This window comes from Ammospiza caudacuta, chromosome 3 (assembly GCF_027887145.1).
Source record: "Ammospiza caudacuta isolate bAmmCau1 chromosome 3, bAmmCau1.pri, whole genome shotgun sequence".
In the NCBI taxonomy this organism is placed as follows: Eukaryota; Metazoa; Chordata; class Aves; order Passeriformes; family Passerellidae; genus Ammospiza; species Ammospiza caudacuta.
In genome coordinates, this window is record NC_080595.1 from 68,408,204 (window position 1) to 68,435,280 (window position 27,077).

At 40.7% G+C, this 27,077-nt stretch overlaps 1 protein-coding gene across 1 annotated transcript in view; it reads left to right on the top strand.

The window, feature by feature from the left end:
- The first annotated feature begins 5,288 nt into the window (after positions 1 to 5,288).
- CEP85L (centrosomal protein 85 like) overlaps positions 5,289 to 27,077 on the top strand; it is a 105,021-nt gene continuing 83,232 nt past the window's right edge. The window contains exons 1-2 of the mRNA XM_058800987.1: positions 5,289 to 5,391; positions 21,146 to 21,307. Coding sequence (XP_058656970.1) covers positions 5,343 to 5,391; positions 21,146 to 21,307 — 211 coding nt within the window. The 5' untranslated portion in view covers positions 5,289 to 5,342. The remainder of the gene's footprint in view (positions 5,392 to 21,145; positions 21,308 to 27,077) is intronic.

Below are 27,077 nucleotides of genomic sequence, written 5' to 3' on the forward strand. Positions count from 1 at the left end.
CTAATACAGCAGTGACTTCATATTTGAGGTGGAGTTTAACATACATAAAGAAGCTTAAGAAACCGTGCAAGTTATCGTGCAGTGGTATCACCCAGTTTTGGATGCATCATCCTTCTGCACTCATTTGTCTGTGTGTAACATGGAGTGAAACAAGTCTGCCTTGAAGGAAAATGATAGCTATAAAAACTTGAGCATTGTCAGTGGCAGTGGGACCAAAACCCTGAACTACAACACTTCCTGGGCTTTAGCACAAGTTCTAGCACAGAGAAACACATGCAAAAAATATTGGTGCTCCTAAAATCAGATGGTGTGTTCACAGAAAGTGAGAGTGACTCAAGGGGGCTCAAGAACAAGAGAACTGGAGATTCTGTGAAAAAGTCATGCAGTAAAGTAAAAAAAACAATTAAATTTTTTTTTTGTGAAAGCATAATGTCTTGCAAGAAAGCTGGATATGTCAGTGACTCCAGGGGAAGAGGCTCCCTGGCTGCTCTGGTACAGGCACTTAAAATTTATAGGAACCAAATTGGAAGCCTGGGAGAAGATCTGCCTCTAGCCTGTTGGTTTTTATATATTCTCTCCATCTGCTCCCAAACTGTTTATATTTCCTCTTCTTTTCTACTGCCTTGGGGAAGAAGGAAGGATGGAGGAAAGGGAATATAGAATAGCAGAACACAAAAATTTCCCCTTGAGAAAAATATACCTGGGAAAATCTTGTTTATCCTCATAAGTTACTGGTTAGACGCCACTGTATGCCACTCCTGCATTTGTTCTTCCTGCACTATCTGAGTTGATAACACAAAGTTGATTTATTTCTCTTTGATTTATTTTAAATTAATATGATACACACACACACAAAAAAAAAAAAAAAAAAAAAAAAAGATGAAAAATTCCTGATGCTAAAGGGTCTTTCAGCAATGATGTAAATAATTTCTCAGGTGAAAATCTGACTCTGGGAGCTGGAACATGAAGAAGAATCTGCAATTTCAGGATGTTGGTAATAAACCACAGCTATGTTTGTAGGTATGGTAACAGTGAGCTGCCTGGTTTGACTCTCTCCCATGGTGTAAGCTGTTAGTAACAGCACAGTGCAAAGCAGATTCAAACTAGTATCCACTTCTGCTCCTCTGTGAGACATGAGCACTCTCATTTGCTTGCAGAAAAGGCAAAAATAAAAACATTGTATACATAGTGTTACTTCATGATGCCTACTGTGCAGATATTAGATGACACAATTTATTGTTAATGCTGTGCAGCGCACTCTGTGTACTTTGAACAAAACATTTCAGTCTTTTATAGGCCAGCATGCCCCTACCAGCAGGTGTGCAGTTCCTTAGGTAAACTAATCTGTTCTTAGTTATAGTGACTCCCAATCCCAAAGTTATGATGCTTTGTAACATGCATCGTTATTTTTTTGGAAAACAGGAGGAATTGTTCTAAGGCTTCTTAAAGGCTGCTAAGACACAGTGTTTTTGCTAGGACACAGTGTTCAACTGAAAAAGTTGTGGGTGGAGGGAAAGAATTGCTGTACTTAGTGAAGCAACTCAATAACTGAAAATTTGTGATTTTAATTTCAAAGTAATTTACAATGTAGATATGCTCGCAGAAATACTGCTGTTCTTTTTTGATAGAATGCACACATGCCTAAAGTCTTAATTAAAAAGGGGAAATGGTCTGCATTCTCTTAGAAAAATGTTTAGGTATTTGGGTTTTTGAATAATATTTTAATTTTATTAACTGTGAAAGCAAGTGTGTAGAAGAAACATTGAACTTATTTTTGGCTTTAATCAAAAGAAAATGCTGCTTTCACAGCTTGCGCTTCAGCTTAATTCCACTTCAAGCATTATGTTTTTACTGAGGGGGAAAAAAAAGGATGTGATTTCTGAACCTGGATCCACAGACCATTGCACAAGACATGCTCCAGGTGACCTTAGTGAGACAGCATCTGCCTAGCACCAGTGCTTAAACTGTTACTTTCTATTGCATTTTCCTCTGCTCATTCTGCCAAGAAAGTGGAGTTTGTGTCAGAAAAAAAAAAAGGAAGTGGGGGGAAGGCTTTTCAGACACTAAGAAATTGAGTCCATTCAATGTCTGGAGCATCAAATTTCACAATAATTACCTGGGGATGCAGTCTGTTTCCACTTATGGTTTTATTTACGTGTAAAGTTACTTGAGTTTCCCCTCACACTGTGCTGCTGCTTTCCATGAGTATCAGGACCTTCATATCCCCCTTGACTGAGGCAGCACTGAAACATAAATTTTCACCCTCCTAATTCTTATCAACCCAAGAGATGTAAGAGATGACAAGCTTAGCAGTTGAACTGGATGATCTTAGAGGTCTTTTCCAACCTTAATGACTCCATGTTTCTACTCTCATGCAAGTCCTCCAAGCTGAGATCCACATGAAAATAGAGGATTGCTGCAGCAGCATTAAATGGCATAACCTCTTTTCTTTTTTTCTTTTTTTCTTTTTTCTTTTTTTCTTTTTTTCTTTTTTTCTTTTTTTCTTTTTTCTTTTTTTCTTTTTTTCCTGTTTTTTTCCCAGGAGGTCCAGACCAGTCATCATAATTTTTCAAGAGATTTTTGAAAATCTAAACCAAATACTGCTCCAGGTCTAGAACTGGATACAGAAGCAAACTGCAGCTGTAAAACATTGCTGAATAAAGAATAAAGCATTAACAACCTAACTATTTATGGAGTAGAACTACTGGCTTTAGTTCGGCCTGGTTTCCAGACAGATACACTGTGGTCATTAGTAGAGAAAAAGCTTTACTAATTACATTCAGTTTCTATAAAAATAACTTCAAATGCAATCATAACAATGAAAGTGTCTCAGGTTTTGCTGTCTGACTGCTTACACTTAAGCACAGTTGGTTTTTTCTCTCTGCTCTGAGCAGTAGCACGGTCTAAGCACAGATGTCCCAGTGGGGATGCCTTGGAAGACACAGCCCTATGGTGGGAGGGGATTCAGCCAATCTGGGGTGTTCTGTCACCCTCATCTTGGCCTTTTTATCTTTTTTTTTTCATCTGCAATATTGTTCATGGCTAGACAGGAGATACATAAGAAACTGTAAACTTCTATGAACGGCAATACAAATTACATAAAACTACTGCAGTGACATTTATTAGAAGATAGAATAACAGTTACCACACATTTTCCATGCATGTAGCTTTCTTGCAGTCATGATATGCCTCTGGATTCTTGCAGCTGCATTTCAGGACAAACCACAAACTCCAGAGCTTAGCATTCATGAAGCAGTTTTTCTTCTAGCCTGCAGCTAGATAACCTCCCCATCTTAAAATTCAGCTTCCTTACAGCTCACCATTATCCTCCTGTAAATATGGTAAGTACTCAAGCTAATCCAACAAAACAGTATGCTACAAATGTTACACACAGTCAAGTCCTTTAAAGAGGCCTTGAACTAAGCTGTTTATTTGTTTCTTTGTCTTCAAAGTTTTGCAATATACTTTAGCTTTTATTATTTCTTCTAATATTCATGTTTACCTACCATGCATCTCTCTCTCACAAATATTCTTCAATATTGATGTTAGCTTCAGTGTTGAAGGCTGGACACTTTCACTGAGGTGGTGGCAATGAAAATTTAGTTCCTGCTTTGGTGTTCTGTTGTAAACCAGTATTTGTCGCTTCTTGAAAATGCTTCTGACCTTTTACTATTCAAGGACTTCTAGCAACAGTCTGAAGGTTTTGACAGGATCTCCTGCAGTTTTACTATTTGGGGTTTTTATTCAGTGTTTGGTAACATTTAAAGTCTGTGTTTCTACAACTCTACCTACAGAACACCCACTGACACTCTGAAGTTAAAACAAGCTGGTGAGGAATGCCCATCATGTCAGGCCTTCAGTGAGTGTGCAAGGGCTTTATACAGCTAAGAAAGGATGAAATAACAACATGCAGCATTTCTACATGCTCATGCCAGTACTTCTGAGGCCTGTTTTATTGAGTATGTTATGAATACCAAGCTAGGCATAAATAAAACATGTCTTGTGCTGAAACAAAACATACAACTTTCCGAAGAGATGAAAGCTGTTCTGTGATCATCAGCTACTAATTAAAAATGCATTGGGTCAGCAGGAAATGTTTGAATACAGTTTTATTTATTGATTGTGAATGTCTCCACACACAGAACCGATCCTGTTTCACCTCACCTCCCTCATTATCATGTCCCTCGTAATCTACAATGCTGCCTGGAGCATCGCTTTTCTTCTTTTGGTGGGTGTGCATTTTGTAACCTTGGTATGGTTATGCTGAAGTTAGAAGCTGTCCAAGTGCCTTCTCCTTCTCTGTTTTTGTCTGATAATGTGGATTGCTGATTGAATCAGGGTCTTGTTCAGAAAGTAGTTTACACGGGGCCCACTGGGCTGCAGTTGCAAGCGGCAGTAACAGAAAGGCTGCTATTGCAGAATTGTCTTTTGAAGTATTTGGAGCAGACTCAAAGCAGTGTGGAGAGGGGATGCGCCTCTTACTGGGTTTTAGTTATTGCTGACACGAGCATTTTGTTCCCAGTCCTGTGGCTTAAACTTTTTGATGTTACTGTGGATCTTTTGGTGGAACTGATCGTTCAAACGGATGTCACGATTCTTTATTTCCACATCTTTTTCTTGCTAAAACAAACATAAGTAGGGGAAAATAGTGATTTTATTATGAACTCTACTTACTAAGGACTGTGCATACCGACCTTGGGTATTTCCAATGCCGCAACTCAGGAGTCAGGCATTTCACTTTCCTTTTCGGATTGCCTTTACACCACGCTAAGTGCTGTCAGTTCAGTGCTTTCCCCGGGGACGGGCACACGCCGCTGCCCCTTCCCCGAGCCCGGGGTGAGCGGGCGGCGCATACACGCCCAAAGGCGAGCCCAAAGCCAGCTCCGCGGCCCGGAGGGGCCTGAGCGGGCCTGGCTGGGCTGGGCTGGGCTGGGCCGGGGCGGCCCGGGCGGACTCGTCCCCGCCGCAGCCCCTCGCTGCAGCTCGCCCCTTGGGCCGGGTTATGTAAGCGCTTCGTCCCCGAGCAGCAGCCGCCGCATCTGCGGCGCTCCCGCCCCTGTCCCCGCCCCGCTGCCGGCGCCGGAGAGGCAGGAGGCGGCGGCGGCAGCGCAATAGAGCAAGTTTTGTCTCGGCGAGGGGGCGGCCAGGTCCCACCGCGCTCGGCAGCGCCGGCAGCATGGCCGCGGCGCCCTTGGGGCGGGCAGCAGCCCCCGCCGCGGCGGCAGCGCCCCGCTGAGCTCCCCGGGCAGCGGCAGCGGGAGCGGCCGCCTCCGCCGCCCATCCGGGCCGCCAGCCCGCCCGCCGGAGAGCGGCGGTCCCCCGGCCCGGCCCGGCGCGGCACCATGTGGGGCGGGCTGCACCCCCAGCCCGGCTTGCGCGGCTACAAGGCGGGTAAGGAGCGCTAAGGAGGGAAGGGGCTAAGGCGGGGGGAAGCAAAGGGGCCCGCGCCGCTTCCCGTCCCCTCCCCCGGCCCGGCCCGGCTCCCTCCCGGGTCCCCGCGGGAGCGCCGGAGGAAGCGGCTCCGTCCCCGCCGTGCGCGGGAGGCGGCGCGGCCCCGGCCCCTGCCCCGCGGCCGGAGCGGGACGTGGCGCCCCGAGGGGGCGCGGGGGCCGGCCCGGGGCCGCTGGCGCCGAATCGGCCCCAGCCGGAGGCTCAGCGTTTCCTTAGCTGGACCCCGGAGCGGATGACAAAAGCTGAGCTTAACCTACATAATCCGTTTGCATGTTTTGAGCTTTCTCTTCCATCCCCGATTTATGCTGGTGTACCCTTAAGCAGGGTCTGGAAGCGTGCTTCTCTTGTAAATTTCGTTGTAAATTTCGACCGGAACAAATGGGTCCAGTCCTGGGTTTTTTTTGGTGTTTTTTCTTTTTTTCTTTCCCTTTTTTCTCCACCACTTCTCTGTCTCTGGAATAATTAGAGCCTAGCTCCTGCAGGCTGGCAGGGATGCGTTGAAATGTCAATGCATGGAGTTAGGTTGTTCCAGGGGAAACACCTCTGTGCAAGCGAAGGGCTGACTTCCCCTGTCACGGCTGTCAAACTGGCCGAGCAAAACCGCTGAATTGGCTGCAGAGCCGTGTGAACATTGCTTTTGGGCAGGTAAGGCGAGGCACCGGCACTTTAGGATGCCTTTTTTAGGATTTGAAAATACTACCGACTGTATCACCTGTCTTGCTTTGGCAGGGCTTCTGCAAATATTTTGTCATGTTTTGATTTATTGAAGCAATTGATCACAAGTGGAGGTCTGTGGTTTGGCTCTGCCATTGCAAGTGCAAAGTGGTGCTGTTGGAGTAATTTCTCTCCTATAGAAATTGGGATTTATGTTTTGATTTTGGGTTCACAAAAGATGACTGCATAATGTGTGTATACAGTTAGCTGATATATTTAAATGGTGAGATTGTTTTGCTTGCAAGTGACAGGGTTTTTCTTGCAAATACAAGAGCTGCTAAGACATTCTCAGCAGCTGCCTGAATCTCTACAAGTAGGCTAATGTTCATCCCTATAAAGTGAAAGAAGACATTGTTCTTTTTTTTTTCTGTACTGTGTTTAAATTATGAATTTCTATGTATAATACATTTGCCTTGTTGAAGCATTTTTAAAAACTATTTAGTGCTTCCTGCAGAAGAATGGAGTTACATTATCTTTGTACTACAGCTTGCAAAAATAGTGGGTATTCTGAACAAAAGGTGTGGAGATCTCAGTTAATTTGATGGAAACTGCAGGAATTTAGGGTGTTTCAATTCTTTATTATTTGTCTTAGGGACAGGAATATTAAAAGGTTATATCATCACTGTGTACTCTTGACGCTAACTTCAGACCATTACAAAGGCTGTTAGTGTTCATTTTTCACTTGTTTCAGAAAACTTTAGATTGTGACATTTGATACATTGTTTTCCCTTTTGTTTGGGGTCACATAAAGTGTTTTAGTGTTGTGCTGTATTTATCAGCAATTGCAGTGAATTACTGGATTCATGTTTTGCTTTGCTTGTTTGTCAGAATTGCCTGTAAGACTGGAGAACAAATTTTGTGTATTGCCTCTAGTTCCTCCCCCATCCCTTCTTTTCTTTTGAACTTGTATTAACCCTGAGTGTTTAAATGCATGTCTCTGTAAGCAGTAGAGGTGTAAGGTAGCAAAACTGGTAGAAAAAAGATCTAATTTGAGATAGGATAAACTAACAGAAAGTGGTGGCTAATTAGAAGGCAGGTAGATGGAGGTTTAACCTTGAGAGATGATGTCTGCATCATAATTTCCAACTGAGGAGTGCCCTCCTTCATCTCTGCTACTGGGAAACAGTTGAGAAGCTGTTTTGTGTGGTTTGTAATCTGTCTGAAGATGTGGAAGTTAATTAGCTCTGTGCAGGTATTTTTATTGAAGGAATGATAGCTTCTAAGACTCTATGCTATTGTTGCTACCATACTAGGTGTTTTTATTTTTTTTTCTAAGGAAGCTGTGCACGGGCAAAGTATTTCATAGCAGAACAGTAGTGTCCTACTAGGAAGCAGGAGTTTGGGCACTTATTTCTTAAGCTGAAGGAACCTTTCTTCTGCCAAGATATGTTTAATACTTCAGTGGCAGCTACTTGATGTAGATTGCAATTGGTGTGGGAGTATAAGAGTTAATGACTTGATAATTATTGGTAAGCATATTTTTATACTGAAAAGTCTTCTATTTTGCTAGTTGTACTTTTGTTATCTATGGGTATGGGTATATAAAGCCTTTTGAAAATCACTGACAATCATACAGTTGGAAATCATATAATTCTCTTACAAAGCTAGGTGCTTACTGAGTTATTCTGTTTACACGGGGGAATTAACAGCTTTTTAGATAATAGATGCAAATTAATTCTGGTTATCTTAAAATGTGACAGGCAAGGACACTTTTGGAGCATGTTTAATTTGTGACCTTCAGTTTTACTCTTTCTTCTCATTTCTACATGGTACTTGCTTTTTGGTTCAATGGGAGTGCCTTCTCTGAGAAAAAATTGCTGTCTTGTTTGTATCCCACTGAGATTTTATTTTTTTTTTAGATAGGTGCTTCTTGTATAATCAGTGAATTTAATGACACAGTTTGCTGCTCATGCAAAATAATTTCAGCTTCTTACAGTCTCAGTGCCTGTCCTGAAAAATTAAATTGCTGAAAAATTAAATTTGAAATGTGTATGATTGACTTAAGTCTTCCAGTCTTCTTGAACATGTGACTGTTTATGAAACCCTTAGTTTGAACCTCTACAGCACGTGAGTAACTGCTGCCTTTACAGGAATTTAACTGCAGTGAAGGGCATGCAGCATTTTAATCCCTTTGCTTATTTATCTAGACCAGCCTTTGAAATGCACATTTGGTTAATAACTCTTTTAAGACTATGAAAGTGTTTGTCTAGATGTGGTTGGGCCATGTGTGTCCAACAGATGCCTGTGGAAAGTGAAAGAAGCACTCTTTGAAATGAAGTAACACATATTTATTACTTGTAGTAAACTCTGCCACCTTTAGTCAAGCTCCTTTCCACTGTCCATTATTGCCTATTGGTAATGTTGGACATCAAAAGGATTTTATTGGCACTCCCTAAAAATAGTAGCCTGCACCCCTCTGCTCCTGAAGTGTGATTTGCCCTATGTTCCTTGCACTTGAGCCTCACTGGCAGCATGACACACATGGGTCTGAAAAATTATTTAATGATGTCACAAGCAAAGTGGCAGCAGCAATAAGGTCCCAACACATTGTAAAACCCGTGTGGCACTGCCTTCTTGGGATATATGTGGGCTTCCAAGGCAGCTTCCTAACTCAGCCAGGGTGGGGAGGATGGGGCTGATGGCACTCGTTTTCATCCTTTGAGGTGTAAGAGCAGACAGAAGTCTGGTGACTTTGTTTTTGTAATAAGTTTTCTTGCTCTGCTATCAGAGATGGGCATCCAGGGATGGTACAGCTTTAGAAGTATCTTGAAAAGGCAGGTTTATCTTTACAGGCAATAAATGGTGAGTTAGTCCAAGCATAGATTTCAAATCGGTTACCAGTTATAGGTGTATAAATGTGTTTGTATGTGGTGCGTTATAAAGATTGTTCACCCACACTTAAAAATGTAATGTTCCAGCTGCAAGGCTGGCTGCTAGAATGGCCTCTGCTGTCTTTCACAGATCACTATGGGGTCAAATGACATTCTGTGTTTGATGGTGAACAGGAGCTACTTACTTCCCTTCAAAAACAACGCCTTTATTTTTTCCTCCCTCCAGGCAATTCACTTTTATGGATATAGCATCCACTCCTTTAATGTGTGCAGAACAATTATGTCTTAACTGCTTGGCAAGAGAAGAATTATGGATGTAAGAGTGTATTATAGTGTTGGGTTTGGAGGTTAGCAGTTATTCTGATCTCCTGTATGTTACACTTTGACTGAATATAGACTTGTGGTTGCAATAATTCTTTGCTTTTAAAATTTTAATTAAAGGAAGTAGTTATTACTTTAGTCATTTTGAAAAGAATGCATTTGTTTTAAGGAGTTTTACAGAATAAATATGTAGTAAAAAGCAGCCTGAGCCATTCTGTCTGCCCCAGTGGGAGGTGGGGAAGGAAGTGCTGGTAGGAAAACAGCACCTGTAGATTCTCCAAATAATGTATAGAACTTATGTCAATCAAATATTGATTCTTACGGTGCAAAATTATTTATGCTAAAATTTTAGCCAGGCACTTAATACCTGTTAAAGAACCCATGTATTTCAAAATATGAGGCATAGTGGTAAGAATAGCTGAAAGCCTCCTAAATTGCATGACTTGAGGTTGTAGCCAGAGGTGATCATCTACCATTGTTAAAAGTAAAGTTTGTTTGTTGTAGACAAGTTAATTAAGGAGAAGAGAGATTGTACTATTCTTGTTCGGTATCAACTGCTGTGTGTTCTGTACTCTTTGGATGCTTTTTTTTAACATACAACTTGCCTGTTGTTTAATAGTTAAAGAGTTAAACTAATTGTCATTTCCTGTGCTGGTGGTTCTTTGGCTGAAAAAGTGCTGACTTGCTTGTAGTCATCAGTAATCTCTTGGGTGGCCAAATGTGTCTTAGAATTGTACACTGACAATGAAACAGTCTCATTGTGGTTGTGATTAGCCCAAAAACACATTCAGGCGTATTCACTGTGATTCAAAAAGTGGCTTTTGTACTGGCTTTTGCCACGGGTTAGCCTTGGCTCACTACTCCAATGCTTGCTGCTCCCAATCGTCAGTGAGACAGGAGAGAAAATAGGATGGAAAAGCTCGTGTTGAGATGAAGACAGAGATTGCTTGCCAGCTGCTGTCACAGGCAGAACAGACTTGGCCGTGGTGTCAGTCCAGTCCATGCCGACTTCTCTTCACACTCCTTCCTTGTGCTGTTGCCCTGCTCCATCCTGCTCTCTAGTGCCTTACAGGGGGCATCTGACCAGAGCTCCTGCTCCTCCTACTGTGCTCCTGCTCTTGCCTTTGTGTTCGCAGGGTTGTTTCTCACACTCTTGTTCTCCCTCTCTCATTGCTCATGGGGAATGTTTTGCTCTTTCTGTGCAAATGCTTTCCCTGAGGCACTGCATCAGGGCAGCAGGCTCAGCTGAACCCTGCTGTGGCTGCCTTGGGGCTGTCTGGAACCGGCTGTGTCCATGGCCTGGCAGCCCCAGACGCTCCTCACACAGGCCTCCCTGCAGCCCCTGCCAGCAGCTGGGCAGCTGCACTCCATAAAACTTCTTCAGGAGGAAGCCATTATTTTTTGATATTTCTTTTCTGGAATAATCTAAATGTAGTGTCCTGAAGTTTATTGCTGCCAGCACTGAGGGGAGGTGTAGTGAAGTATAATAAGTTCTGGCTCCTACCTTAGGCTCCTACATGAAGTTTTTTGCTGTCTTGGGCAAGTTGAGGAGACACTATATGTGGCCTGTGGGACATTGCAGATCAGCTGCAGAGGCCTAGAGAAGAGGAGGAAAAATTGCAGCAGGGAATAACTCATGTTAAATATGCTCACAAGTGTGTTAGTCCTGACACATCATGCCTCATGTTCCCAGAAAGTGCTGAGCCCTGTGGAATTGCCCCTGAGGACGCTGGCTTTCCCTGGGCACTGTGCTCCACAGCATCTGGCTCGGTTGCCTGAGTGTGAACATCCTATTGATTGCACAGCCACGCTCAAGTGACCTATTTCTCTGCAGCCAGCCGTGCTGTAAATGACACTGCATCTTTCTATTCCTCATTCCCCAGGGATCTCTGCTGTTTTTTGAGATTTGAAAGACCCATCTGTAAAAGGAGTCAGTAACACAAAGAAAAGAGGCTGAGTTTTGAGAATTTTTTATTCTTTTTCCTTAGAGGTGTAATAGTCTCTGAAATACAGGAAAATATGGCAGATGACCTCCTCTTTTTGCCTGAAGGGGTGTATGCAGGTGAATTGCAGGGCATGATTTCATTTTGCAGCTCAAATAATCTAGTGAGTAGTTGCTCCCTGCTTCCTGTGTACCTCCACTTGTATACCTCCCATGTACCCACTCTAGGACTTGTTCAACCTTACAGCAAACTAATTGGGGAAGCTGGACCAGGAAAATACTGAAGTTAAATACTGAATAAGGGATTTACAGTTGCCTGGTGTGAGGCATCTGACAGAAATCTGTCTGTTTCACTGCAGGAAACCTCTATGCTTGTTGTCTGGCAGGTGTGGGATATTTAGAGTCAAATAGACTAGCTCTTCAGTCAGCTGGTGGACAATGGAAAAATCTCCCAGCAATCACAGTCTTGGTTTGCTGCTGCAGATGACATCAGGAAGTATATAGTTAATCCCCAGACTTACCAGGAAGGTCAAGGAAGGTTAAGTGAGGATCAGGAAAAAGTGACATTAATTCCATTGGACAGTGTAACTTCCACCAATTAGTGGACTCACAGGTTTAAGCAAGTCCAGAGTAATGGATAATGACTGAAGAGGTGGTAGGAGACTCTCTCAGTCTTGCTGAGGAAGGGTAGTGCAAGGTGTGTCAAGTAAAGGTCTTAACTGCCTCTTCATTTCTTAAAATACCTGAAGTACACCTAGCAAATGCATTTAAAAAAGAAAAAGATGCTTTCAACCTTCTGATACACTAGAGACCAGTGGTGTGGTATTCACACAAGAAACATTCTTGAATGATCCTGGAGTCAGAACTGAGATTCCTTATAAGGTATCCTTATGTTTTTAATGTTTGTTTTACTCCTTTCATAGCATAGTTTCCAGATGGTGTGGAAAGCTGCAACTTTTTAGAATGTTTCAAAACAAATTACCCTTTTTTTTTTTCAAGCCTGTCTTTCTTGTAAGATGATGTCTTCCCTGCCGAATGCCTACCTTCAGCATTTAGACTTTTTGGCAATTTTCAGTGCCTCTGGAGGCATTCTTATAGTTGAGAATTAGTGCTTTGTATAAAAGTTCAGTGGCTAACGCTGATCAAAGACCTGGTGGTTCCTTGGGTAATAAGAAAACAAGGTATGAAGTGTACTGACCTAACTAAAAGGGCAAAAAGACATTGGAAATACCATTGCTCAAAACTTTCATTTTTGCTACTTAGCAAAACCAAAACTAATAGTTGCAGTCTTAAATCCTTTCTGTTCCCTTCGTCATCTGAAATTACCAAACTGATTGAGCAGAGCCTTTTGTGTGGTTGGTAGAATTATTGTAATGTAAAGCTTTACATTGAAAGTGATTTTAGTTGTGAAGACAGAAACACAAGAAGTGCTGGTTTTGACTGAAAGTATCCTAAATAGAGATGATGGTGTATTGTGTGAAGGATTTTTTTTTTTTCTAACTACTTCTTCTCAGTTTCCAGGGTATTGTCCTTCTTTACATTGAATAGGAGTGATAGGAAGCTGTAAAGCTAATTGTGAGGAAAAGTGTGCTCTGTGACATGGGCACTGGAAGTTTGTAAGGAAAATCTCCTCATGTCTTACATGAAGAGAGAATTTCATCCTTTCCACTGAAATGTAACGATGTGGGAACTCCCTTACATAGTTCTGTTATTCTGTGCATAGTTCCATTAGCATGCACTAAACCTATAGCCTGGAGGTTCAGTTTTCTGATACTTCCACATTAAAGCAGGTCCTGTTGTGTTTATAATGCACATTAGACCTCTTTAACAGTGCTAAGATTTTGTCCTTCATTTTCATACTTGAGCAAAATATTTCAGTGAAATTTTATTTTGGGGGAGTCTGTCTTCTCCATTTATTTTAGTGTCAAGGATATCTTTAGAACTGATATTTGACTACAAAGAGGAGAGAAATGATGCACTTTTCTTTTCTAAAGTAAGACTGTTAAACTCTTATTTGTTCCACTTTGCAAAGTGTGGGAACTACTTAAAACCATTTAGTATTTTTTGACTCATTTTAGGATTACTTCACTTTTCCCCACGCACAGAGGAGATTGAATTAAGCCTTTAAACAGAGAGAGAGAGAGAGGACAAAGGTAATTCTGTAAGAAAAATGTTAGCATGACAAGCAGCTTGGAGAGCAACTTGCCTGGTTTTGAATACTAATAAAGCTAAGCTGTAAGAAAGGGTGAAACAGATGATAGCCTATGATCATTAAATTTATTTTTTGATCGGAGGATTCAGCTGATCAACTACAAATGCTCAGGTTTTTTGACAGACCCTAGAACTGACTGCATGTCCTGAGAGCTTGCTGTTTAAAGTTTATATTAACTTCAAGTATAACTTAATGAGTTTATTTTCCTAGGTGTTCCCCTCTTCATAGTGCAGTTGATAAACTTTCCAAGTTTAAAAGGTAGCCTTCTCCTCTGTAGTTGTTATATGGAAGTGGATGGAAACTAGGAATATCTTTTTGTGTTTCCATGGGGTGAATAGTGCATTGAGTTCAAAAACAAAGAGGCAAGCCAGCATAGCAGGCATGAGGTAATAGTTGTAGTCTGTGTGCCAAACATGAAATAAGAAACATCTGCAGTTTGTGTTTTGAAGTTCTCTTTTATGCAAATGTTCTATCTGGAGGCAGAAAACTCACAGGAGTGCCATCAACAATTGCATTGAGCATTTGGTCTTGCTCCTGTCAATGATGAAATGAGAGCAAACCTCTTTCTTTCCTCTCAAGGCTGGAATTTAATCATTGGTTTGATGCTAAATAACTACAGCTAAATGCTGTCTGTGTATGAAATATAAAGTGTGTTATGAATTTGTGTTTGGGTTACATACTTTCTAGAGCAGAAGTCAGGGAAGGCAAAGCTCCATATTACATACCTGTGTCAGTTTAAGGATTTTGCCATCTTTTTAGTTAAGCGTTGAACACAACTCTGTGCTAGCTGAATAGATTTGTCCTCCTCAGTGAAGGCAGCCAGAGATTTATGCATACCTAGCTCCAGTTTAGAATCTGCCTCAATGTGCAGTTTGGCAGTAGGATAAGCCTGGTTGCTGCTGGCCATCAGACCTGTATGCTCCCACTCCCTCCCTGGCGCTGCTTCTTGTCTGGCCCCTGGCTGAGCGAGCTTATAAAGTCAAATTAGCAGATAACCTTTTCTGTGAGCCAGGACAGTTTGTTCCTGACCTGCTTGCTGTCGGCTCTGGAGTGGCAGGGCTTATGCTGGGGAGGCAGGAGGAGTGTGTGTCTGGGCAGGGTGAGCAGCCTTTGCTGACCACTAGGTCCAGTTAGCTCTCACGTCAAACAGCCTTCCCAGCTCAGACCTGTTTTAGCCAGCAGCATAAGCTGGCCAGCTGGACTCTGATGGAAAGACAGAGCTGTTGTCCTCTTACTTTCTGTAGACTCTGGTGGGGGTTTAGAGAGCAAGCTACCTGATGCTCATCTGTCCAGTTGGCTTATTATTTTTAGTTACCATTGTTCCTTTAAATTGCATACTTTCCTGCATGGGATACCTTGTAACTTGTTGTACAATCCTGTGCACGTTTGTAAAGTCATAAAAATCAGACCTTGTGAAGGTTCACTTTGAAATACTGCTTTGCGTAGAAGACAAATGTTTTATAGTTGTAATTATCTATGATGAGAGATTGTATGTTAAGCCACTTCTGTGAGGGGAAAAAAAATCAAAACTATTTAACCTTTATTAAGGAATTTGAGAGGCAAAAGAAGCTGTGGGTTTGGTGACAATCTACTTTAAATTTAGTTCACAGGAAACTGAAACACAAGTTTATGTTCCTTAAAATATGACCATAGCCCTTTTTTGTAATGGCAGTTTTGATACTGCCAGTCAGGTGTATGTGTACTGTGAGGATTGTATTTTGAGTATTTTCTTCTTAAGGTTTTTTTCTTCTATTTTAATTTTTTTCCTCTACCATTTTATGTTTCTCTCTTTCTCTAGTACTTGAATTCTTTTGCACATTAGTAAGATAGAGGACAGGCATAAGCCTTTGTATACCAGGCAGTGTTATCAGCCTTTGTAAGTTGATAAAAAGGTCTCTCTCAATGTTCTTCTGTTTAGACTCTCATATTTCTATTTTTCTTCCCCTGTTTCCCTCTATATCTGTACATTTTTCTTTTTTCATGCTTAGAATTGTTCTAATCTGTTTGTAACTGAAAAGCTATGAGAACTTAGTTAAATAGCTTGCAGGCTCTGTCAAGAAAGCACACTAATAAAGGATATGAGTCCTTAGGATGAATCATACTTCAGCTATCTGACACTGTAAAGTACTTTTGAGAAACTGAAATGTAAAAATGAAATAGTTCAGGCTGTCATTTCATCCCACCTTACCCTGCTTCTTATTGCGCTTTGATTAAACTGCATCATCCACCTACTCTCAGCTGCATTCGTGTGAGAGGAAGGACTGGGACCTTCTGGTATCTTAGTTCATGGCCAGCTGGTAGAGCTGTGAGTTTCCACCACCTCCAGAGCATTTGTAAAAAAGGGATCTTGAAACTGAAATCTGACCATGCTTCCCTGGAAGCATTAGAAATCTTTATTCCCAATGTTCTACTCACCCTGTTAGAGAAAAGCCTGCACTGTAGACCTGGAACTTGTTTTGGATATTTGTATTAAAACTTGCAATTTGTTTTACAAAAGGACCATGGAGGTGAAGTGCATCTAGGAAGTATGTGTCTAGGAGGTTGGGATTGGGATGCCATTTTTTAAACACTATTTTTGAAAGAATTTATGAAGTAGTTACTTATTAAAGTTTTTTTTTTTGCCTGTGTCTGGAAGGAACACTATCATGCCAGGATCTTTTTACTATGTCAGAATATCAGATTGAATGACTGCACCTTATCATTTGCTTCACTTTAGACTGAAGGAGGCTGTTGTTGCACCATTCTATTGCTAACTCTCAGCTTTTTTAAAAGCCCTGTATAAATGTGTGAAGTGTGACATCTGCTCTTGTGTCTACTTTTGGAAAGGCTTTTTAGCATTTTGGGTTCCCCTGCCTCCATCGCCTTTTCTCATTGTGTTGTCTTTCCAGCTGTTAAAAAAAAGAAAATTATCCATGAAGGCTTGTTGTGCATGAAGCACACCCCAGAGTGAGATTTTCTTTAATCTTGTGGCAGTATTGATCTTGCAGGTATGATGAGTAAACAAACATTTTCCAAGCAAAGTAAGTTTTTTCTTACAATACAGCAGCCATATCATTGATAGACCATTTGTGCGTTTATTTGTAGGCTTTTCCTAGGTGTGTGATTATGCAGCCCTATGGTACAGGAGAGAAAGTGAAAGTGAGGCTATTGCACCTTAAAGAACTTATTGAGAAGGGAATGTGTAGAAAATGCAACCAAAGTAAGTTCAGCAATGCCAGGGGATTATATGAGTGGATGTGGGAGAGCTGGGTTGAAGGTGGGGTGATTTCTTTCCAAATACTGTCATGTGATCTTTGTGCATAATTAGCAGTGTTTAGGGTAAAGGTACAGATGGTGAGGGTAAACTAATTAACTGTGGCAGTGTCTTTGGGCTGAATGCTGACTCTCTTTCCTTGCAAGGGCTTCAGGCAGGCTTCAGTGCCATCCTGGCGTGAAATATGATTGTACAGCATGGTCACATCCGTGATGACCAGAATGAGCTTTGTGTAGTTAGTTTTGATAGTACTGTAGAGAGATCTTCTTCAGAATCCTTTGACTGTATAAATTTGCACTGGCTGTCATGGGTGTTTCACTTCTGGTCACAATCCATGTCAGTCATAGTGTGGAATAGAAAAATCAGTGTTCTTAGTTCAGGGTGTATCTGCTGTGAAACCCAGTGAAGTCTTTCGCTGTTGCTTTCCATTCAGTGGCTAGGTAAAGTAACAGTATCACAGCTGTCACTTAAAATAACAATCTTTACATTCAAGCATGTTAGAGGTATTTTAGGAACCAAATGTAAAGACGGTAATGTTGTTATTTTGTGTATGGACTTCACAGGGGATCTGTGCATGCCACTGAAATTAGGCATGGTAATGATCCAGAATTAACTGTGAGTCTTTCTCACAGCAATAGATGACAGCATTCTGTAACACAGAAAAAGATACATGTTTTTGTGGAGTGAAATTTCAACAACTGTTCCCTTTTAATAAATAATCTACTTCCTGCCCTTTATATACTTAGTTGTAAAGGGATCTGTTTAAAATGCCTAGGCTGGAAACAGAGGTCTATGTTGGTATGTTTCACTGACCAAATCTAAGGAGACATTCAACTTTTTGTATAAACAAGGCTTCTTTTGAGATTTTTTTGTGATCTTATGTGTATGTTGTCATGTTTGTTGATGGAAATTGCAGCCTGGTAGGATGACAGTACTTTTTTCTCTCCTAGTGAATCCTATGAAAGGTAGATTTTTCTAACCCCGTAAAGAATGATCACAGACAGATGTTGATATGCAATTCAGCAGCACAAATATTGATTAGAAATTTTTGCTTGCTTTTCTTACTCCACTCTGTATTTTGGGCAGATGGATGCTGGCTGTTGCTTGGCAGGTTAGAGATCAGAGCAGCAGGGTGAGGCAGGTGTGCTGGCTGAGCAGTGTGGGGACTCCTGTGTATCTTCCCCTTTCACACTTGGTTCTTTCAGTGTGGGCTGTTTGCTGTATGAAAGATGGTACATTTGCAGAGAGCTGTTCAAAAAGGAGATGGGGAGCATAGAATGGGGTGCATAGCAACTGGAGATTCCTCAGGACTTGGCTCAGAAGGTCAGTTTCAAATCAAGAAAGTAATATATGAATTTTTAAATAATGTCTCGGACTAATGAGATCTATAGGGTCCTGTTTTATGAGTTACTTACTGTTCAGGCTTAATATTTGGGTTTGTTTCTACGATCTTGGTGCTTGTATTTGGCTGTTTATGATATAGCTTTTCAAAGATGATTGAACTCACTTTCTCATGCAGACACTTGCATTTTTGTAATGGCCTTCTCTGAAATAGAATCTCCATTAGGTCTGCAAGGTAACACAATTGTGTGGGTGTGCCATGAAACATCAAAAACTGCAGACTCCTGCATTATTAGCTATCCTTTTTAGAAAAAAAAAGGAGTATGCTTAATGTCAAGGGGCAAAGAAAAAGCATTTTTTGAAGGACACGGCTGGGGCTTGGTTTGTCCCCAGTCTGTCTGTGTGTAGGTGTAAAACTGAGAATAGATTACAGCAGGGTGATTTGTGGTGCCTGTTACTTTCTCTGCTCACAGTACCTGCAGAGATCCTGTTGGGAATCAATGTCTGCCCCTCTAGTACGTCCTCTGTTTGTTAACCAAGTCTGGTTGCGCTGGGATGTTGCATCTTTTGGGGTATATTGCAACAATTTGTTTGGAACATGAGAGGCTCTTGAGGCTCTCCATATTTCTTGGAATGAAGGGTGGTAAAATGCTAGAAGAACCAGGGAGGTTGGGAAATGTGTGTCCTTGGAGGTGTTCAAGACTCAGTTGGATGAGGCCCTGAGTAGTCTGATCTAATTATCTTGCTTTCAGCTGAAGGTTAGAGTACGTGTCTTCTTAAAGTCCTTTTTTAAGTTACTCTCATTCTGTGGTATTTTTAGCTTTTATTCCTCAAAGTTCCACCAGAGTGAAATGTAGCTCTCCCTTTGGGCGTTTGTGTATGGATGGTTGTAGTTTCACATGCTGAGCATTTGTCTAACCAAGAGATCTGAAGGGTTTGGCACTTAATACTGTCTTAATGCTACCACTACTCCATATTAAATTATCTGGTGCATTTCTTTTAACACTTGTGTAACACCATAAAAGCTGAAATGTCACCAAAGAGTTGTATGGTGGAAAACAGCATAATGAAGGGTGAAACTATCTATATTTCTGTTCTATAAATGTACTTTAAATGTCTCCTAAATCAGAACTGTCTCTGATTTAATTAGCTTGGCATTCCATAAGTCAGTTTGACTCTTGCTTGAATAGCTAGATGCAGCTTGGGAAGGATGAAGTGGAGTCTTCTGGAAAGTAGCCCTGTTCAGAGGGAGGTGTGGTAAAATTACTGTTCCCAAAGCAGCCAGAAAAATTAATGAAAAATTAGTGAAAAATATGCTGGATGGTAAGAAAAGAAGAAATGTCCCAGTTTCCCACAAGCTGTATGCAAAACTGTCACACTTGAATACATTAGATGATGACACAAGAGAGGGTGATATGAAGGATGACACCTGGAGTGGTATTCCGTTGGAATCTTGGCTGGGACCCCTTTACAGGGTGAGACATGGTCATGTGTGTTCATGTCTGGCTCCTCTGGTCTTCCCCCTCACCCTTGGACCTGAAAGATACTCACTAGAATAGTTAAAGAGACTTCTGGAGAGGCAAAACTAAGCTTAAGGAAGAGAAGGAAATACATCACACAAGGCATGGCTGAAGTAGAATGAAGGGGAAGGAGAACTGGGTGGTTTTGAATTACGGGGAGCGAAGGTAGGCAAATGTGCTAAAGGGAAGAAGAGGCAGTAATCTCAACAGAGAATGAAGTTGAGGCAAACGAGATGGACAGGCATATTTAAGGCCTTCAAGAACCTACCTACAAAAAAGTCAGTTTTAGATGTCATGTAGCAGGTCAATAGCACATGCCACAAGCAATTTAGTGTATAAGTATTTATCGTGTTCCTCAGTTTTCAACTGGCTTGGCAGGCAGCTGTCACCACTCCAGCCACTAGGTCTGGGGATTTGGCTGCTGTATGGGAACCGTGTATGTATTCATGTATGGGGTTTGGGTTGTATATATACCCACATATTTAATTTTTACATTGTTTTCTGAACTATTTAATTTACTGGAAAACAAGTACAGCTGGAAATAGCAAATGTCCTTGCAGAGGCAAATTGCTATTATGACTTCAGATGGACACTGCTGAAAGTGTTTTAATGATCTAAAAATAACGTCATGTAGCCCAAGAGACATTATATGTGAGCTGATACTTCTTCATGAATCATTTCCTGCTGAAAGTGCTATGCAAAGCTAAGTGCTAGAGGGGGTGTATGTATGTGATTATATATAAATGAAGAGCAGCCATGCTTTTTTCCGTGGTTCATTATGTGCCTGTGCTGGTTCAGAGTATGAATGTGATGATCAGTATTCTGCCTTTAAACAATGCTCAGATTTAGGTACTGGCTATTGGAAATTGTAATGGTCTTCTGGGATTGTACTCTGAGATAAATTTTCCCTTGAGGTTGGCTGTGAGAATATGTGGCCTACTTTAAAAACTCCTTGAACAGCAGAACTAGTTGCTGCTCTGAATTGTGCTTTAAAATGTAATATTTTAACAATTATTTAAATGAAAAAAGTAACCAAAATGAAACAAACCACTAGATGGGTACGTGTCTCACAAAGGCTGTTTATGTGCAGCTATATAAGGAATTACTTTAGGTATCAGTGTTGATGATTTTATTGCTGGCTTTATCACCTGGGTCATGTGGTTTATGCACAGCAGAAAAGGACTGTATCTCAGTGGCCAAATCTTCCACTGGTTTCTGTCCTAAAATTAATTCATTGCTTTGTATTTGAAAGCTTGCAATGCAAAATTCTGCTGGGATTTGAGGATCAGTTTTAGGATAGGAATCGTATGATAAATGTTTTGATAAGAGTACAAGAAAAGTTTAAAATAGTAAAAATATATATGTTGGAATTTTGGGGAAGCTTTCATCTATCAGAAGGATTTTACTTAACACAAAAAACCAAACCTCTAGGACACGTGCCCACTCTGGCTCAAATTTTATCTATGAAACATGGGATTCAGTTTTCATCTTGGCGGGTATTTTGTTGCTGATTTTTGTATTGTATCTCCAATGACAGACTTCTGGCTTTCTCTTTCCTAGGCTCGGATTATTCCTCAGTGGGATGGTTACCTGGTACTGAATCCCTGTGGCAGTCCTCAGCAATTTCATCAAGCAGTCAAAACAATCCTGTGAGAAGACACAGCATAGCTTCTGACAGCGGGGACACTGGGATTGGTACCTCCTGTTCTGACAGTGTGGAAGGTGAGTTAACACTGCTAAGTTCTGTGTGTTTCTGAGAGAGAAACAGTCCAAAATGCTTTAAAGATGTTTTTCACAAGCTAACCATACATTTGCAAAGCTGTTCAGTGCTTGCAGTTTTTTCCTTGCTGGAGTCAAGTAATTGTTTTGGTAAGGGTTGATTAATTTAGTTCTGGATGAGTTGTGTGCATTAACTTGCATCTCTGCCACAAAGGGAGTGCTTGTGTTACATGTTTTGATAATTGCAGTTGCAAGAAGTGCCAGGTTTATACAGAGGAGTAATATCCTGTACTACAGCACTTGATAAACAAGTGGGGAAAAAGCAGAAACTTTCGAGGGAGTTGATAAAAGGACAATGCTTTCTGGTTTTCGTTGTGTGTATCAGCAAAGAAAGTTTGCTCATCTTGCCATGAGGAAAGCCTGTTGTCTCTTCTCATCTCCACTGCTGGTGGGAAGGAATTCATGTTTTATTGCATGGAATTTGACACATAGTTAACGATCTCTGAGAAGAATCAACAGTATCTAAAGATTGTCAGAATTTTGTTTGGATTAAATCATGATTAGTCAAAGGTGATCTTATCAGGGAGGGGTACAGCCTCTACAGTGGCAGTGTTTCCATAACATTGTCACCCTCCCTGTACAACCTGTCACTGGAATTAAGCTGGAATGAGAGAGATGTAGTGAGACTTGAGGTTTTCTTCTTGCATTGACTTATTTCCCAGTAAGATTTTTGAGACAGATAATGAATGACAGCAGGATTGTGATAGACTTTTCTCCAGCAGCTTTCTATGCCTGGTAAATTTTGCAAAAGGGGTAGCTGGAATGAGGAAGAACAGGAAAAATTAGTAGAAATGAAGCAAGGAATGCTGAATCGGTGTAAGACAGAAGGCTCTGTGGAGGGCTGAGCATTCCTGAGGAGAGGTCCAAATGCCTCAGTTAAGTCTGTCAGGCCTCTTTTGCACATAAGAAAATCCTTTCCACCCTCTTTCTGTTGCATCTGTCAGCTCATAACTTGCTTTCTGCTTCCTTTCATTCGTAAACAGTTGTTGGCTTTGGCAAAATAAATGTTTTGATCAAATATTCAGGTTCTTGGGTGTAAAACTGAAATAATAAATGGTTATTAATGCAGAAGTTTTTTGGTATTTTTTCTCCCAGAGATGTAGGGGGGATGAAGTACTCTCATGGTGTGTATTTATTTATAGCTTTAATCACTCCCAGCCAAATGCTGCACAATAGTATTTTAAGATGCAGCATTTTAATTAAAAGCATACCTTCCCCTCCCCCCTCTTAAGGGCTTCCCTATTTGAGGGGTGGGATGAAGGAGAGGAAATGAAACAGCAGCTCCTCATCAGATGTTCTGTTCTCCTCTGTAGGCAAGAAAATAATCTGTTCAGGGCTGGGTAGGGGGAGAATAAAATAAAGAGGGGAAAGGTTTCAAGGTTGCAACAACAGATAGTTCATGAGGTTTGTCTTTGGCAATGCTTTACAATGGTCAGTTCTACTGCATCCTTTATGTTTCACATTTCCTACCACCTTGTTTGAAAAACTTTTAAGTAGCAGAAAAGTGTTAAAGAAAAAAGGAGGGAAACGTAATGGTGAAATGAAGATTAATGGAGGAATCATATGACAGGCCTGGAAATTGATTGTGTATGTTTATTTTTAGTGGAGGGGGTTGATGCCTATGATACCAAGTTGTCTGCATCTCTCAAGCTGTCCCCTGCTCACATCCACGAAAAGAAAAGAGTATCATTGTCATCTGTGGGGCTGTCAGGCCAGGCTGGTAATTGCAGACTTGATGCTGGCCATCTGCTGCCGATGTGGTGCTGGGGAAGAAGCTCCTGGGGCTTTTTCAGAGGGGAATTTTTTTCACAAGTTGGCAGATTATTACAGTTTTTAACAATGCTCAGATAATGAATTGTGGCCTTGCTATTTCCTTTCTGTTACACCCACTAAAAATAAGAAACTTAATTTCAGAATTAACATTAACATCTCCTTTAATTCTGAAGGTTGCACCTGAGTTTGTATAGATATGTAGTTGCTAATGAATATGCTCATGCAGGGAATGGACTGCATGGATGCATTTAAAATATATTTGTAATGGGATTTTTTAGTAACCTCTTAAATGTTCTTTCAAATTCATCTTCTTACTCATACTTATTTCAGGAACATTCATTCTCTTTGAAAACGCAGGGTTTAAAAAAAAGACAAGTACCTCTTGTGTTTGGCTCAAACCTGTGTGATTTGGAGGGGAGATGGGTTTTGACATAGACAGGAGAAAGAAACCTTTAATGTTAAAGTGTATTCAGTTGATTGTATATTATGATGTGCAAGGGTAGGAAGATTATGAAATGAAATAGGCAGTGGAGTTGAAATTGCATGATGTTGATGTGGGATCTGAGGACAGAAATTTATAAACCTTAAATATGGGGATGTTGTTGTTTGGGTAGATCTGACACTTTTAATTGAGGGCTCTACATTTAAAGATTAAAAGGCATTTTATATCTGTTTAAACTACAGTTATATCTGTTTAAACTAAGTTAATGTGTTTAGGGTGTTTTATTTGTTTTCTGTCAGTTTGTGTCCTTTTGCACTTCATTTTTAACAACTGTTGTGATACCTGTGTATAACCATTCTTTTAGTAGTACTTGCAGAAGAAATATGAAGTTTATATTTTAAGTGTTTTTGAGACTGTTTTTATTTCGGTTACCTAATTAGAGAATCAGGGACTTGGCAGAAATTAAATGGTCTCTAAACCCCAGCAGAGCTCTTTCTCTTGTGCACATTCCAGGTTTTGCCTTTTAGAACAGGAGGGATAAGAACTAGATATTAATGTGGTGAGATACAGAGCCCATGATTATTGCAGACCAGAACATTTTCCTTCATCAGATACGCTTGTTGTGCTGTGGAAAGTCCCCAGATCTTTCTCCCTTATTGTTACATGCAATTCATTTAATTTAATATTTCTGGTTGCAAACTACTAGTGTGAAAATTCATAGAATGTTGCTTTCCTGGAAGAAAGAGATTGGATGCAGAGAATCAGAGCTATTACCTTTTTAGGAGTTGATGCTCTGCCAGTTTAACTTTAATAAACGCCCTTTTCTAATAACCTTCCAACAACTTCTCTGGAATGCTTAGCTGATAGAATAGGAACTTGTTTTGATGTTATGAGATCCAGAGGTCTATCATTGTCTATCATTTTTAAGGGAATATATTATCTTTTTAAGGATTTAAAAAAACCCTAATTACTTCAATTGAATTGTAGCATTTCTTTATATGCCAAGGAACATGGAAAACCAGAATCGGTTACTTGGTTTTGCTCTTTCAAGCACTCGTTCTTCCAGCAGGTCCCAAGCATGGAAGCATGGTATTCTAGTGCTTTCTTTATTTTTTTTTTTTCATTAAGGAGAAAAAGGAAAGTTAATAGATATAATTATTCAATATAGTGAAGGGCAGAAGTGAATTTCAGGAAACAAAATTTAATTATGAAATATTTGGAGGGGAGTTTTCTTCTGCTGCAAAAGATAATGGGATTGACAATGTGTAGGTGAAACATGTAAATTGTGCTATCAGTTTGGTATCACAAAAGTGCAATAACACAAGGATCCTGGATCTTGATTGCTGGCAATGCTCACTGTCTACTGTGTTCTGTTTTGGAAGATGATGGATTTTCAGAGAAGTTCCTGATTTTAATTGAATTGAGGTTAATCTCTCTGCCCTTGGATCTTGGCAAATATTGGCATATGTTTGGTGAAGTAGCTTGATTATTTGGGGGTAGAAAATAATCATGTTGGAGGCATTTTTCCTTGTTTCCTTCCTTTCTGCTTGCCAAGTCTCACATTATAAAGTGGTGTCCAGCCCTCTGTGAGTCAGTTATTGTGTTACTTGGATATTATCCACCCTGACAATCAGAAATGTGCACTGCACTTAAGCCTGTATTAGTCTCTAGTCCTTGTAAGTGGTATTGCCATGGCTTTCTAGAATAAAGTGTCTGTATAACTGATGGGAGTATAAAGATTCATGCTCAGAGTTTGGCTGGTTATTTTTGGGGGGGTTTTAGGATTAAAAAAAATTAAAAGGTTATTTCAGATTCTGGTAGCCTATTCCCAGGATTTAACTAATAGGAAAAAATTATGCTAATAATTTTCCACTAAAATAAGATGGAGAAACTGCTTTAAGTAACATTGACATGTGAACTTGTGTACTCTGAATTTGAAACTGGCTTGAACTAAACTAAAGGCACTTACTAGTTTCATACAGGGATGTTCTGCAGAGAGAAATAGCTGCTGCTTTAACCTCATACTTTGCCATCTTTTGTGACAGTTTCTCCATAGGAACAAGCTCTCACAGTATGCTCAGTTTTCCTCACATAAAAAATACCAGCAGGACTTTTTTCAGGGTGTGTTCTGCACAACGAACTTGGTGCATTTAGCCTTCAGCTAACATCAGTAGTTGTTTCTCAGAAAAATTATTTTTGCTGTTCTAATTGGAAATAACTCAGTGAGAATAAGGTCTGCTTACTTAGAATTTAGTGGCATTCTCTTGGTTACCATGCAAAAAGTTATTTCTGTCATATGATGTATTTCAGAGCTATGTCACTGAGTTGTACCAGAATGTTTAAATAGTGAGATGGAAGAGAGGATCAGAAGGGCAAGAAACCAGGAAAAAAAACTCCCACAGTTCAGGTTTGAGAAGAAGACAGTTTAATAATGAAGGAAAAAGTGAGTGAACATTGTGATGTAAATGCACCACCAGGAGACTGATGCCCAGCCAGTTTCTGAGCAGCAAATACTTTGGAAGGAACCTGCCCCTCAGCTTCATTGCTGAGCATGACATTATATGGGATGGAATCTCTTTGGTATTTCAGGTCAGCTGTCCCAGCTGTGTCCTCTCCCAGCCTCTTGTGCACCCCTCACTGGGGTGGCAGAAGCCGTGGTGCTGTGTCAGTGTTCTCAGCAAAAGCAGAGACAGTGCTGTGCTCCCAAAACAAGCACCACAGGGGCTGCTGTGAAGGAAATGATCTCTCGCCCAGCTAAACTCTACAATTTCTGCCTCTTAGTCCATGTCATTTGCAACATGCCCAGGTGAAATATCAGTAGATGTTTTTATGTCCTGTAATCTGTATTTTTGGAGTGTGGTGGATATCTGGTATTCTGATGAGAAAAACAAGGAGCATTGTAAAATTCTCTCACCTGTACTTAGGTTAATATCATGAGACCTGGGCATACCAGTCATTATCAATCTTTGCTGGGGGATTTCAGGGAGGACTTTTCACTTTTCCTTGCTACTATAATGTCAAACAAGACTCTCTGGCCTGTGTTCAGCAGTTCTGTAGCTCAGGATCTCATGAAGGGGAGCAGGAGTCAGATCAGTTTCAGAAAAGCCACAGAGAGGAACAGTTGTAGCCTTAGACTGTTTTTCTGTGAACACTGGAAACATTCTGTAGCTAGTCAGTATTTAATGTACATATTCAAGTAGCCTTTGCAGCCTTATCTGAAGACATCACAGGACTCATTTTCAATCCTTTCCACTGCAGACAGAATAGTGCACTTAGTGATGGACTGGAGGCATTTGGGATGTAGGCCAGAAGATCCTTGTAGCCAGAAAAAACCCATTGCTGCTGCCTGGAGTTCTAGCCTGGGGCTTGACAGAGATTATTTGTATCCCCCATAGAAAGGTTTGTAAATCTCTGGTTTTTAACAGTTTGACAAGACTATCCATTTCTGGAGGGCTTATACTTCACTCTTTCTTAGTTTTTATTCAGCAGACCTCTTTC